The sequence below is a fragment of the Cervus elaphus genome, chromosome 2 (assembly GCF_910594005.1).
Source record: "Cervus elaphus chromosome 2, mCerEla1.1, whole genome shotgun sequence".
NCBI lineage: Eukaryota > Metazoa > Chordata > Mammalia > Artiodactyla > Cervidae > Cervus > Cervus elaphus.
Genome location: NC_057816.1, coordinates 41,900,372 through 41,914,590, shown reverse-complemented (window position 1 = coordinate 41,914,590; position 14,219 = coordinate 41,900,372). Strand labels below are relative to the sequence as shown.

The window sequence follows — 14,219 nt, the reverse complement described above, 5'->3', positions numbered from 1 at the left end:
GCTCAACTTTGGATTGTAACTTCTTAAGCTTGCATCTGTATAATTTGAAGAAGTTACTTAGCCTCTCTTGGTCTCACTTTAAAATGGGAATAATAATCGTACCTTCATGATTATTTATGGAAATCACATTTCTGATGGTTAGTGAATGGACAATAAATGCTAGCTATTACTATTATCCTTAACAGGAGTTAACTGTGGATGCCTCTGTAACATAATCATCTAATTAGTACTAATTGTCCCACTAAAATGTAAACTCCATGATGGGAGGTATTTTCATGTTTAATCATTGTATTCCAAATATTTAGAACAGTACTGTCCAGTAGAGCATTCTATGATAATGAAAATGTTCTCTATCGGGGTGTTTAATACTGTAGCCACAACCACATGTGGTTATCAAATACTTGAAATGTGACTGAGGAACTGAATTTTAAATTTTGTTTCATTTTAATTAAACCAAAGTAGGCATATGTGCTAGGGGTATACTGTATTAGCACAGTTCTGGAATGTTGCATGGTTCAAGGATACTTCAATAATTACTTATTACATCAATGAATCCCCTTGGGATTAAAAAAAAACAACCAAAAAACAGGAGCTTCCTGGTTGTATATTTAGCGCATTTTTTATAGATAAGCAATGAAACACTTTACGGAGTGATCTGCTCATTCTGGAAGCCTTATTAGGGTCCAATATATGATTCAGTTTACAACAGAAACGAATTTTTTATTTCTATTTCTTTTTGGTGATAGGTCAAGAAAGATTTGGAAACATGACACGGGTCTATTACCGAGAAGCTATGGGTGCATTTATCGTCTTCGATGTCACCAGACCAGCTACCTTTGAAGCAGTGACAAAATGGAAGAATGACTTGGACTCAAAGTTAAGTCTCCCTAACGGCAAACCAGTGTCAGTGGTTTTGTTGGCCAACAAATGTGACCAGGGGAAGGATGTGCTACTGAACAATGGCCTCAAGATGGACCAGTTCTGCAAGGAGCATGGTTTCGTGGGATGGTTTGAAACATCAGCAAAGGTAATGTGACCTTAAAGGGTAAACTTATTGTAGGCAGGATTCACAAAGAAAATGGCATATAATCACCATCATTATTATCATAATAATAGTGTATGTTTGTTTAGCGATTCGTAGTTCTCAAACTGCCTTAAGCTCTTTCTTATTTCAAGGGGATGGGTACAACTGTGACCCACGATTTAAGGTGTTTGTGGCCAGCAAAGCAACCTGTGGATGATCACACTGACAGTATTCAACAGCTGTGTTCGTGTATGGAGTGCGTATGCCATGTCAGTGGGATTTTTGTGTGTTTTCTCATTTAGGCCTCGCAGCAGCCCTGGTAGGTAAGAATGATTTTAGTCAATGAAAGAAACAGGCTTCAGCTTCAGTGTCAGTGCTTTATTCAAGTACTAGTTGACTCCATCAACACTTAATATGTTTCACTGTGTATCAGGAACTGTGCTTTGCCCTAGAAATGAAAAGATGGCCAAAACACAGAACTAGCACATTGGGAATATTGGAGTACTGGGGTGAGAGAGTGGGTGGCAAATACGCCTGTAAGGAACATACTGTGGCTTGGCGCTGCTCACACTCCGGATGGCAGCGAGTAGCAGGAAGTGTGGGCCGAGCCAGGGCCGGAAGACGCAGAATCCAGCGTGAGCTGGTGAGAGGCTGACCCTCCCCTCTGCACCCCACGCTGTTATCTGATGTGTCAGGGGCACAACTTTTAATCTGCTCCCTTCGTCTCTGCGTCTCAGTTTCAGAGAGAAAATAGTTTCATCATACATTTTGGAAAAAATTTTAAAAATCTTAAATTAAAAGTAAATGGTTCAATATATTTTTTCTGATATGTCCTATGTGCAGATATATATAAATATATATATATATATATATGTTTTACATTACTAAGGTTGCATTCTGCATAGCTGGAAATCACAATTTTTCCACTAATTTATTTGTGGAATACACATACTGTATACTTGTGGAGTATAGGCACTTTGCTAATTGTTTGGTATTCATCTTTGAGTAAGATAGGCATCGTCTCTGCACTGAGGGAAATTAACACTTAGGCCTTGCTGTGAACCTTTGAACACATGGTTTGGAAATAGAGCTTGAATGGACATCATTTAAATAGGCTGAAAGAAAGAAAGTGAAGTCGCTCAGTCGTGTCCGACTCTTTGCGACCCCATGGACTGTAGCCTACCAGGTTCCTCCATCCATGGGATTTTCCAGGCAAGAATGCTGGAGTGGGTTGCCATTTCCTTCTCCAGGAAATCTTCCTGACCCAGGGATTGAACCCAGGTCTCCCGCGTGGTAGGCAGACACTTTACCGTCTGAGCCACTAGGAAATAGGCTGAGGAGGAGCCTCTGCAGGATTTTACACCAGAGGGAAGAGTGGTCAGGTTTGCCCTTGGGGACTCGGAAAGACAGATTGACTTGGTAGTTATTGCATTCTTATGGGAAAACGACAAAGGCTTGAGCTAAGGGCATGGCTGTAGAGATTACTGAGAAAAACCTGATGTGAGGCTATCACTACAGTGAAAACATGAGCAGGAAGACTAAACAACTGCTTGGGGTGGGAGGCGCTGGAGCGGGAGGTCGAGGCGGTGATGCCTCTTGTCTGACCTCTTGTTTCAGTCTTTGGTGGAGGGTCTCAGTGCCCGCCTTCTCCCAGTGCTGTCTCTAACTTGGCCTTATGTTGAGAAAGTTTTTCTTCTTGGTTCCTTGTTTTCCTTCTTCAGGCCTCAGAGTGCTTGTATGTGCTTCCCCCTTCTTTCCTTTTAAAACCCTTTGCTTTCCTTATTTTTTCTAGGATTTTTTTCCTTAGATTTGGGACTCAGTAACTGTTTTCTATTTCCTGGCTCTTATTGAACCTTGTTGGTTTGTTTGTTTCAAGAATTTATTGTTGTAAAGAGAGGTCAGCCAAGTAATACTCGTGGATATGATTAAGTGATGGATATCTAAGAAACACTATCTCCCGCCCCGCCCCCCACCATCTCCCACACCAAGTGGCACGTGGAATCTCAGTTCCCTGACCAGGGATTGAACCTATGCCGCCTGCATTGGAAGCAGAGTCTTAAAAGCAGAGTTTTAACTGCTGGACCTCCAGGGAAGTCCCAGAAATCGTACATTTTTAATAGCCTGGTCATTGGGTGTTAGTCTGACTTTTTAAAAAATTCCAAAATGTGGGTGAATGCATCCATTTACCAATTCCTTAGCCCCATACTCAACTTCATTCCACAGATCCTTGAATATTCCTTCAAATTCCTTTCTTTCCTAAGAGTCTCTAGCCCAGAAGCCTCCAGGTACAGGGGTAAAAGACCAGAATTTTGAAGAACCCGTTTTCTCAATTAATTACCTTACACCTGGAGGGCAATCTATATTGAATGACTCATATTATATAAGGATATATTTAGATCCATCATTCTTTCATTCAGCAAATGTTATGGAACACCTGTCATATACTGGGAACAGAGAAATTTATGAAACAGGATCCTGGCTTCATGTACAACAATAACAACAAAACCTAAGTAAAAATATATGGATATATCCAATATATATTGGGTAGCCAATAAGTACCAACAGAAAAATAAGAGAAAAGGAAGGAAGAGGCCTATGAATTTGTGGGGAGGGCTGAAATGTCCTGTGGGACAAGGAGTTTCTTTCACTTCACGCTGACATTCCTTGCACAATGATTGCAGTGTCAAACTACTTAAGGGCATGATGTTAATTAACTTAAGGCCTGGCTGACCCACCATACACTTCAATGCTGTATTTCTAATCCTCCAAATCCCTGAAAGTGTAAACTTTGAAGAGAAGCTTTGTGCAGAGAGAGGGCGGAGGGCGTTTCCCAAGGCTAAAGGGCACTAAACTGCTAATATGACCAAGAGGATACAAGGCCTCACTGTAGAAGGTGGAGCCTACACTTCTCTCCCCTCCAAGCATACTGCTGTTGAAACCGTCCTTCCAAATGTCTTAATAATGACGATGGCTTCCCAGAGCCAGGCTAGTTTTCAGAGTTGACACCGAGATGTGCGGAAACAATCCTGCAGTAGAAACAGTACTGCAGCCTTGATTAGTCAAATTGTTCCCCAAAGTCTTTTCATTTTTAAGATCTCTCATAAAGCTCTGCTTCCTTTCTGAGCTTAGTATTTCAGCGTTTACAAAACAGAGGCCCAGCTCAGACCGTCTGCCTGAAGCTAAGATGGCAGCATTTGGAGGCAGCCACCAATCCATTCTTTGATTACCTTTGGGATCCGGGAACATTTCCCATAAAGATCTTTGTCTTAGAAAAGTGTCTCTCCTAACAACGTGAGTCCTCTTGGGTGACATCATTATCAGTCTGGTGATAAACATCTGATTTTCATTTTTTTAATGATTCCAAAACTTCTAATGAGCTAACGTCCACAGCCTCTGGCTTTGTTCTCCTGCCCGCCTCTTGCACAAATCCTGTGGGCATCACCAGCAGTTTGACCATGCCCAAAGCTGAAACTGGCAGGATGTTAGAGGAGCTTGTTCTTTAGACAAGTCTGCTTACTGCTGCTGACCCCACTGCCAAAGTAAATTTGCCCTCTTGCTCTTCAATCTTCTCAAGAAACTTTCTGCAAGAATTTTCATGTCGTGTGCTATTGCTGGAATAAGCATGGTACCCTCTGGCTGTGAATTAAGAGAGGGAAAAAAAAAGATAAATGTATGCTAGCATCTTTGGTTTTTCACACCATCTCTCCAAATACCGAAAAGAAAGAAAAGCTGTCTCCTAAGTCAGGTTTTCTTTAGTATACAACCTTTGCATTCTCTTCTTTTCTTAGCCATGTTTAATTGAATTCTGCCTGGGAATTCACCATGGCCAGGTAACATATAACTGGGGTGATCATATGTCCCATTTTCTGGAACATTCCTGATTTATGCCTGGGGTCCTAGCACAATTATTTTTAACACCTCTGTTTCTGGTCTGTAATTTAATTTACCTGGTCAACCTGCAGGTCAGGAGCTCTGATGCATCTCACTGTCCACATCATACCTTATTTCTAATAATGGCTCTTACGCATTTTTGTGTCCAAGCCCGGTGTTTATAATATGCTTTGGTAGATTTGTCTGTTTAGAATGAGGGCTATGGCCTGCTCTTGCTAGAGCATTCCCAGGATTGAGAATCCTATCTTCTGGGCCCATATCAATGGCTGATTACCTGGAGCCTTCTTGATGCTTTTTGCCTGAATCCCCAAAGCTACTTCCTTTGGCTTCACTCTATGGCCAGATCCAATTACCTTTTAGAGTTCCCGTGAGATTAAGTGACCCAGGGGTCCCTGGATGTTTTGTGTCTGATCCCACCACACACATACCCCGCCTTGTCCCAATCACTTGTCCCCACAGCCCACCTGCCCACGTGGTGTCATCATCTGTTGCTGGCTCTGATGCTCACAAAAGCTGCACTCAGAAGGAGGGTCTGTTTCTACATCTGAGTCCTCCCAGGCTGTTCCATCTTGCTCTTATGCCATGGTGGTTCCCATGAAGTTGTGTTCAGAAACAGGACACCAGGAAAATGCCACGTAGATGGGAAATAATGGGGCTGGTGGGACCTACCCGAGTGGTGACAAGAACAACCTCAGGAGGAACTGCAGTGTCTTCTGTTCATGCAGCCTCCACGGCATGCTCTAGTTCTGGCAGATTTCCTTGTCTGTTTCTATCCTATGTATAGTGACCATCAGGCCCACCCTCGATCTCAGAATATTCTAAGATCAATGGGTACCCTAGAAGAAACTTTCTAACATTAAACTCTATTGAATGTTAGTCTCTTCCCTAAAACTAAAAATCGAAATGTTGATGTGTGGCCTGCTAAGGGAAGGAATATACCCATTACTATTATCTGTAAGACATTAGTAGTGTTTAGAGGGAAGAGAAGACTCTCGAGAGTTCATTGGCCAACAAGGACATCAAACCAGTCAATCCTAAAGGAAATCAACCCTAAAGAAAATTGAGTATTCAAGGAATGCTCACTGGAAGGACTGATGCTGAAGCTGGAACTCCAATACTCGGGCCACCTGGTGCAAAGAGCCGACTTAATGGAAAAGACCCTGATGCTGGGAAAGACTGAGGGCAGGAGGAGAAGGGGATGACAGAGGATGAGATGGTTGGATGGCATCACAAGCCCAACAGACATGAGTTTGAACAAACTTCAGGTAATGGTGAAGGACAGGGAAGCCTGGCATGCTGCGGTTCATGGGGTCACAAAGAGTCAGACACAACTTAGCAACTGAACAACAAATAGCGGTTTCATGGTGCAGCGAAACACCTATTTTCCCTGCGTTTTGGAAACTGCTGCGTTTCCTGCATTTTCCAGTAACTGCTGAAAACACATTTGTTATCTTTGGGGAGTTTCTCGCTAGAGAAGGCTCACCTCCCCAGAGAGAGCCCATAAAACTTTCTTCTTCTGCTTTCTTTGCAGCTAGAAAACAGACATATGACCTAGATTCCATCTACAGACTGATTCATGAGTGAGCAACTAGAGGATGGAGGTGCAATGTGGAACCCGTTTTTCCCCACTCTGGGGAGGGTGGTGGCAGAACAGACTTCCATTCTTGGGGGAGAGTGTGGTTTGCTGAGTCCTATGCTGGATGCAGAATCAAGATCCGGTCCCAGGAACAATTGCATTCAAGTTGAGTTCCTCAGAGCTTTGCAGATTCCAGGACCTGGTGTTCAGTGGTGGCTGGTAGCAGTGCTCTCATCACACTTGTTCTGAATGGGATCTGAGTTTCTGGAAGTTTAGGCTCAATCTGGTTTTTCTAGACTACTGTTTCTGTAGCATATGGAATAATTCTGCAAGCAACCCAACAAGCCTTGAATAAATGATTTCATGTTTAGCTAGCATTGACTTCTGAGTCTTGAAAATTCAAATTAATGAACATGATCAAATGGATTTGAGAAAACCAACTTCACTGTCCCCTTTGCTGTTGGATTTCTCAGGCCTTTGATATCTTATGTGCATTCTGAATCTCTAGTAATAACAATGTCTAGGTTCTTCCTGTCTGCTGTGTGTTAACTTTGTGTAGAATTTTTTATGTGTATGGACTCATTCAATCCTGGCATGATCCTACAGAGTAAGTATTAATGTTACTACAATTATAAAAAAAACATTGAGATGAGACCTAGGCGATTTCTCTAAAGCTATATAGTTATTACCTTATTTCTTTGATTCTAACAGACACTTTTTGTTACTCTGTATATTAGGATTTCAAAACCAAGATATGTCTCTAGTCAGTGTGGATTTCTAAAATGATGGCGTGTCACACGTGTAGTGGCATTTTTTTTTTTTTTTATCTCCTCCAAAAGGGGACTGTCTCAGGCATCAGTCTATGAATGATTTTTGGTCATATAGAACACTTCGCAAACTAATAGAACACGTAAAGGAAATGCTGTGAAAGGGAGAGACGGAAGGCAAAAGGAGAAGAGGGCAGCAGAGAATGAGGTGGTTGGACAGCATCACCGACTCAATGGACATGGATTTGAGCAGACTCCGGGAGATAGTGGAGGATGGAGGAGCCTAACGTGCTGTCGTCCGTGCGGTCGCAGAGTCAGACACGACTGAGCAACAGCAGTAAGGAAATGCTGGCCTAGAATTGTCTTGTAAAGGGAAAGTTTTCTGTATTTCATTGTTGTATTTTTTTAAAACTTTTTTGAATTTGTTACAATATTGCTTCTGTTTTACCTTTTGGTTTTTTGGCCTTGAGTCATGTGGAATCTTAGCTCCCTGACCAGGGATCAAGACCTCACCTCCTGCATTGGAAGGCCAAGTCATAACCACTGGACTGCCAGGGACATCCCTGTATTTCATTGTTTAGTAAGCTTTTATTATCATTATTATTGTTTAATTGCTCTGAAAGCTGAAATAAGCAGCAGTTAAGTGGCTCATTTTCTAGAAACTGCTTAAAGAGTAGGATCACACATCATTTATTTTTATAGGCTTTTAGAAAATATGTAATTAGAAATACAATGCATTTATACAAACCAGAAATGCATCGTTGAGCTTGGGTATGGGTAGATGGTTAGTCTAATTCATTTTTTAATGAATTGAGTATAGGACATTATTTTTTTAAAATCCTTTTATTTTTCAATTGAGTAGTAAGCAAGCCATGTCTGGCTTAGTCGAAATTTTTAAATGTCAATCCATGAAAAAATTCTTGATAGTCACTGGTGCATTCATTGATTCGACACAATTTGTATCGAATGAATGACTGTTCAAGTCTGTGCTGTGAACAATGTGTATTAAACCTTTTCTGGGCTCAGAGCATGCTTTTAGGTGCCTGTTCTTAAGCTGTCAGAATTTCCAATGGGAAGTCGATAAGCCACATTTTAGGCATCAGTCTCCAAAGACTATTTGGAGTTGTAGGCTGTGCCTCCCCTGAGTTGGTTGGGGTACAGCATGTTTAACCCAGCATTTTTAGCCAATCTTCTTAAAGCTGGTTGTACTTATGAGCATAAAAGGAAGGGCCCAATCTGAAAATCCAAAACCAGAGCAAAGTTAGAAGGTATCATTTACAGGAAATGATGGCAATGGTTAAGAGTCATGATCATTTCATACAGTGACCACTAGTCTGGAGCACAACTGTTTGAATCATCATTTCTGACAGATTCTTAATGCCGTGCATGAAAAATGGAATCATTGCTTGAAACTCAGAGTAGCTTAAGTATGAGTCTCAAATTCAAGCAACTCGTCTGTTTAGGAGTCAGTATAAATTAAGAATAACATTTTAATTTTTAACTGTAGCTAATTAGTTCTCCTGAGGTTTTCTATGTCTATGCTAACCATTTGCTAGGTAATATGAAATCCAACTAAGACTAAGACACTGTAGGAAAATAAAGACAGACCCTCAGAGCTTATGACCACAGCTGGGTGTGTGGGAGGCGAGGAGTTGCATCTGTCACCCTCTCCTGCAGGGTTCCCATTTGTATTACCTAGAGTACAGGCCCTGCCTGCCTCATGCTTAGACAAGTGCTATAGACTCCAGACCTCGCTTGAGGTAGGCTATACAGCATGATGCTAAAAATTCAACCTACCCAAGGAATCACTTTGATTTTTTCATAGTCCAGTTCAAGAATCTTCCATAGGCTGTACTTCTTGATTCACACTTGGACACCTGAAAGCCGGGGTCAGCCAGCGATGACCTGCGGGCCAGATGTGGCTGCCCCTCCATAGTAAATGCAGGGGTATCAGAGCCCAGCCTTGCTCTCCGGTGCCCTTGTCACCTGTGGCCGCTTTCCTCCTACACCTGCAGACTTGAGTAATTGCAACAGCAGCCTGTGGCTTTCAAAGCCTGAACTATTTATCATCTGATCTGACCCTCCACTCCTCATGTCTCACAACAGCAGCTGCTTCTCTTTGTGCTTGTGGCTTTACATGCAATAGCTCATCCTTAAAAGAGTCTTGTAAGTCCCTTTATTATTCTTGTTTTATGGATGAAGGGATTCAAGTTTAAATTGGAGAACATAAATGACTTGCTAAAGACCTCACAGTTGGTAGGTTGTAAAGTTGGGATTTCAAACCAGATCTGCTAACGGTACAGCCAGCCACCACCCTGCACTATCTTATAGTCTTTTCCAATCTAGCCTTATTATATAATAACTGTTTATGGAGCAACTGATACATGGTTGACTAGAGACTGGGACACATAGATGAGTATTGGGTTGGCCAAAAAGTTCGTTCGGGTTTTTCCGTAATGTCTTATAGACATCCTACAGTGCACAGTTCACACCCTCAAACACACTCCCCAAAAGAATGATTTGGCCCCAAATTTCAATAGCCCTGAGCCTGAGAAACCCCACATACCATGCTTTATATTAGAATTTTCTAAATTCTCTAAGAAAAAGGCACTAATTGAACACAAGTTACTGTTGGTTGGCAGTTTTCTCTTAAGGAAAATCAAGTAGGTGGACTTTTGAGTTTTGTGTGTTTACCAGGTAGGCAGTGGTATGAAAAAATTTAGGAGATGATTCTTTCCAAATGAGAACAGTTGTGAGATTGTGGGTGATCTTGTTTTCATGTTTCTGGTTTTCATCTTTTTGTGTGATTATGTTGCTTTTACAATGACAAAGATAAATTTATAAATAACAATATAATCAAATTTTAAAAAAGAAACTATTGAGGCTTCTGTAGCCTTTTAAGGATTCTCTGCCTGAGGGGTTGATGCTAAGGGACATGGTCTGACACATGGTGGAGTTTTGCCTTCTCTGTTTCCCACCCACCTACTACTTTAATATCTGAATTTTAGTATTCCCAGTATTCATCTCTCTGCTTTTTCATGCAATTCCTTCTGCTTCAGATGTCCTTCTCTGGTCTTTGTCTTAGGTAGTTCCAGACATTCCACGTCTTTGTTCCCTTCCTACCCACACTGTACAGCCTCTACAGATGTTTCCTTAAGGGACCCCATCTCTGCCACCTACGTGTCTGCCACTGGGAGGTGGCCCTCTGCTGGGCCAGCTCACACTGTGTGGCTCAGCCCTCCCTCCGGACAATGGGTGTTGCCTACAGACCTGAGGCAGGCTACGAGTCTCTGAGAGGCCGTGTCTCTCGGAGCCCAGAAAAACCACCTTTTCCTCAGCTGGATCCAGGCTGTAGGATCACCGTGGATTTCTGAACCTGAGAAAGGACTCTGAGAGGCACAGAGGGGCATTTGGGCAGAGTATGGTGAGTGTGGGCGTGGATGCCATGTAGGTAGGGGTCAGGCTCTCGCCTTGGACCCAGAGGTGTGTGGTTTTGGGCCAAACACTTAATCACGCTGAGCCTCTATTTCTCATATGAAAAATGGAGTTGTCAATCAATGATAGTAAGTGCAAAATGCCTGGAAGATTAGTATGCAACAAATGGCTGGTCTCTCTCTTAAAAAAAAAATACACATGTGTGCAAAAATCGCTCCCAGTTTCAGAGGCTTCTTCAGGATGCTTGTTCTAGAAGCAGCCTATGGCACCTTCAATTGCTTAATTCCTTTCTAATGATATCTTTAGAAAAATGTGTTAGGATCAGAGGACTTCTGGAGAAAAAGTTCTATTCAGCTGGGGCAGGAATTTTATGTTGGGATAGAGTATCAGACCCAGAAAGGGAACAGGGAGCTTTGTCAAACGAAACTCTCCCCTTGGATTTTTGCACAACCCCTCTGTCGACAGTATGTTACTGTCCACCCACCCCTTTGAGGATCTCTGCTTGTATTGAGAGGTGTTGCCCCTGGGAGTGTGTTGCGCTTCTTCATGGTGTGGAGGCAGGACCTGGAAGCTGGCAAATGATGGGCTTGATTCGAGGAAGAGTGGAGGCTGAAGGAAGGACGTGTCAGCTCTGTTCTAAAGGACAGTAGAAGAGTTCAGAAGGACTTGATGGGTTTCCTGGTGCCAGGACAGGGCGCCAAAATTCAAGGCAGGGAGAATCTGAAATCTTTGTCAGATTTCCACGTTTTCACCTTTAAAAACCCTATCCTATCTGTCCATCATAATGATTTCTGTAAAAATCTTTTAAAGGAAAAAGGCCTGTCTTTCAGGATTTCCAGGAGGAAGGATACTCCTAAGGTTCTACCCTCTCTGGAGCTTGATCTGCAGCAGAGGTGAGAGGTATGGAAAAGTGTAGGTGAAGCAGGATGGGAAAAGCAAGTAGAATCCAGTACCTTTGGGGTTGAAAATATTGCCTGGGTGCAGACCATGACAGATATGTCCTATTTGGTCTCTGATTTTCACTAGTAAACCATGGCTGCCATTCCCTGACTCAAAGAATGATTAAATACAACCAGACTCTGCTTCTGAAATCAGCTTTCTTCCTGGATGTCTACCTCCAACATGGCTTCTTTCCAAACCTCAGACTTCCAGGTCCCTCTGGATCTCTGCTTGGATCTTACCTCGACAACTCTTCAAATCCAACGTGTTGGAAATGAAATTTATTAGCTCTTCTGCAAATTAGATCATCTTCATGGGAGACCTCACATTCACCCAGATATTTGATCCATACACCCATAGAACCAGGTTACTTATCCTTCAGAAAGCCCAAATTCCTGAGCAAAAAAACCCCCCAAAACCCATAGTGATGCTCTTCTCTGCCTCTCTGAGTCTCTCCCTGGCTACTTCCTACCTCTGTTTATCCCCTAGTGATACTGAGCTGCATCAAGTCCCCTGTTCACATTTTGGAATTCCTTCTTCCTGGAACATGCTTCCTACAGTTAACTGACCTGTCCTCCACTCTTCCTGCAGGACTCAGCTCAAGCATCATCTGCTACTGACTCTCAGATAGTCTCTCCTATCTCTTACCATTATGTTGAACTTCTTTCTCTATGGACCTGTCTCCCACGCTGCACTGTGAAATCCTCCTAGTTACCCATCCAAGTGAACACTGATCACTTGGTCAGTGTTTATTGGCTGGAACAGAATTTTTTTTGCTGCAGTGCTTTTCAAGCACTTATTCAGAAGATTCTTTTTTTTTTTTCTGTATTATTCTTTCTCCAGCCTGTTGTGGGGGTATTTCTGTCCATAGAGAACTGTGAAGAAGAAGCAGAAAAATTAATTTGCTGCTGTATTTCCCAGGAGCATACCACATTATGTAACTCTTTTCATCCAGAAAGTTCCCTGGACACTTTGTATGGCAGGGAGATTGCAGGGCCCCACAGCGTGAAGGGGGGATAGAGGCGAAAACCGAAGTCGAGGGAGGCCGTCCCCCCCAGTGCCTTGGGCCCAAACTAGCAACTGTAGAGTTTTTCGCTTGGTGATTCCACTAGCGTTGCCCAAGAATCTACCATCAGCCTGTGGATTTTATTAGCCAGCATATTCCTCCTTCATACCCCAGAACCAGCATCGAGAAGTTTCGTCCTCATTGAAATTCTCATGTACCTCTCACTGGTTTCAGCTATTGTCATTTGAGCCACACACACAATTGTATTTGTCTTTTATTTTTTAACTAATAAACAGAGTTGCAGAGAGGATTTTTAGCAATTTTCATTGAAGAAATGAGGCCTAGACTTCAGATCTAGGCTAGAACTCTCTCCAGTGATGTGATTCCTGAATAGAGTCGTACATTAGGAACACCCGAGGAGCTTGTTGAAATACACTGCAGGTGCCTTGGCCCTAATCTCAGAAATACCCGGAGGGGCAGAGGATGTGTGTTTTTGGAAAACAGTCCTTTGGTGATTTTGATATGCACATGCTGTTTTATACTTGCCCTTGCACTCCTTCATTCATTCCTGATATATTCCTTGAAGACCTGTTGTATATCAAGCACTAAACACTGAGGCCCTGATGATGAAGGGCACAGTTTCTTCCCATTAAGACGTTCTCAATCTCCTGGAAGAAAACTCATGAATAATTACAATATAGTAGGAAGTTCCAGAAATACCAGTGGACTCTGCGGGGCTGTGAGAGTGCTTGAAGGAGAAGGTGTTACCGCTGCCTGAGAATGAGGCAGCTTACTTGGTTTTTGTTCTGAGTTAGCAAGGATAAGGGAGAAGGCAATGGCAGCCCACTCCACTGCTCTTGCCTGGAGAATCCCATGGACGGGGGAGCCTGGTAGGCTGCAGTCCACAGGGTCGCACAGAGTCGGACACGACTGAGTGACTTCACTTTCACTTTTCACTTTCATGCATTGGAGAAAGAAATGGCAACCCACCCCAGTGTTCTTGCCTGGAGAATCCCAGGGACGGGGGAGCCTGGTGGGCTGCCGTCTATGGGGTCGCACAGAGTCGGACACGACTGAAGTGACTTAGCAGCAGCAGCAAGGATAAGAGAGTCCCCAAAGGAAGATCCAAGGAGACTGCTGGGAGGAGCATCTTTTTAACAGGTCTGTGCAGAGGGGCATAAGGAAACCGATTTTAGGAATCCCTGGGTGTTTTAAAAAGCAAGGAGAGTTTCTCATCTTTAAAAAAAAAATTTGCTGTTGAAATATACTTGATTTACAATGTTGCACTATTTACAATAGCCAAGACATGGAAGCAACCTAAAGTGTCCATTGACAGATGAATGGATAAAGAAGATGTGGTATTTATATACACAATGAAATATTAGTCATAAAAATAATGAAATAATGCCATTTGCAGCAACACAGATAGACCTAGACATCATCATGCTAAGTAAGTCAAGACAGAGAAAAACAAATATTATCTTTATCCTCAAATATCTAAGTAAGAATGTGTCACTACTGCAGTTACCTAGCTTTATCAGCCATCAGAAAATTGTCAGTACAATACCATGGAGACTTACT

The 14,219-nt window shown here is 42.6% G+C and overlaps 1 protein-coding gene across 1 annotated transcript in view; it reads left to right on the top strand.

Annotated features, from left to right (window-relative positions):
- RAB38 (RAB38, member RAS oncogene family) overlaps positions 1-14,219 on the top strand; it is a 60,742-nt gene that overhangs the window by 23,100 nt on the left and 23,423 nt on the right. Inside the window, exon 2 of the mRNA XM_043876408.1 lies at positions 747-1,027. Within this exon, the coding sequence (XP_043732343.1) occupies positions 747-1,027 (281 nt within the window). The remainder of the gene's footprint in view (positions 1-746; positions 1,028-14,219) is intronic.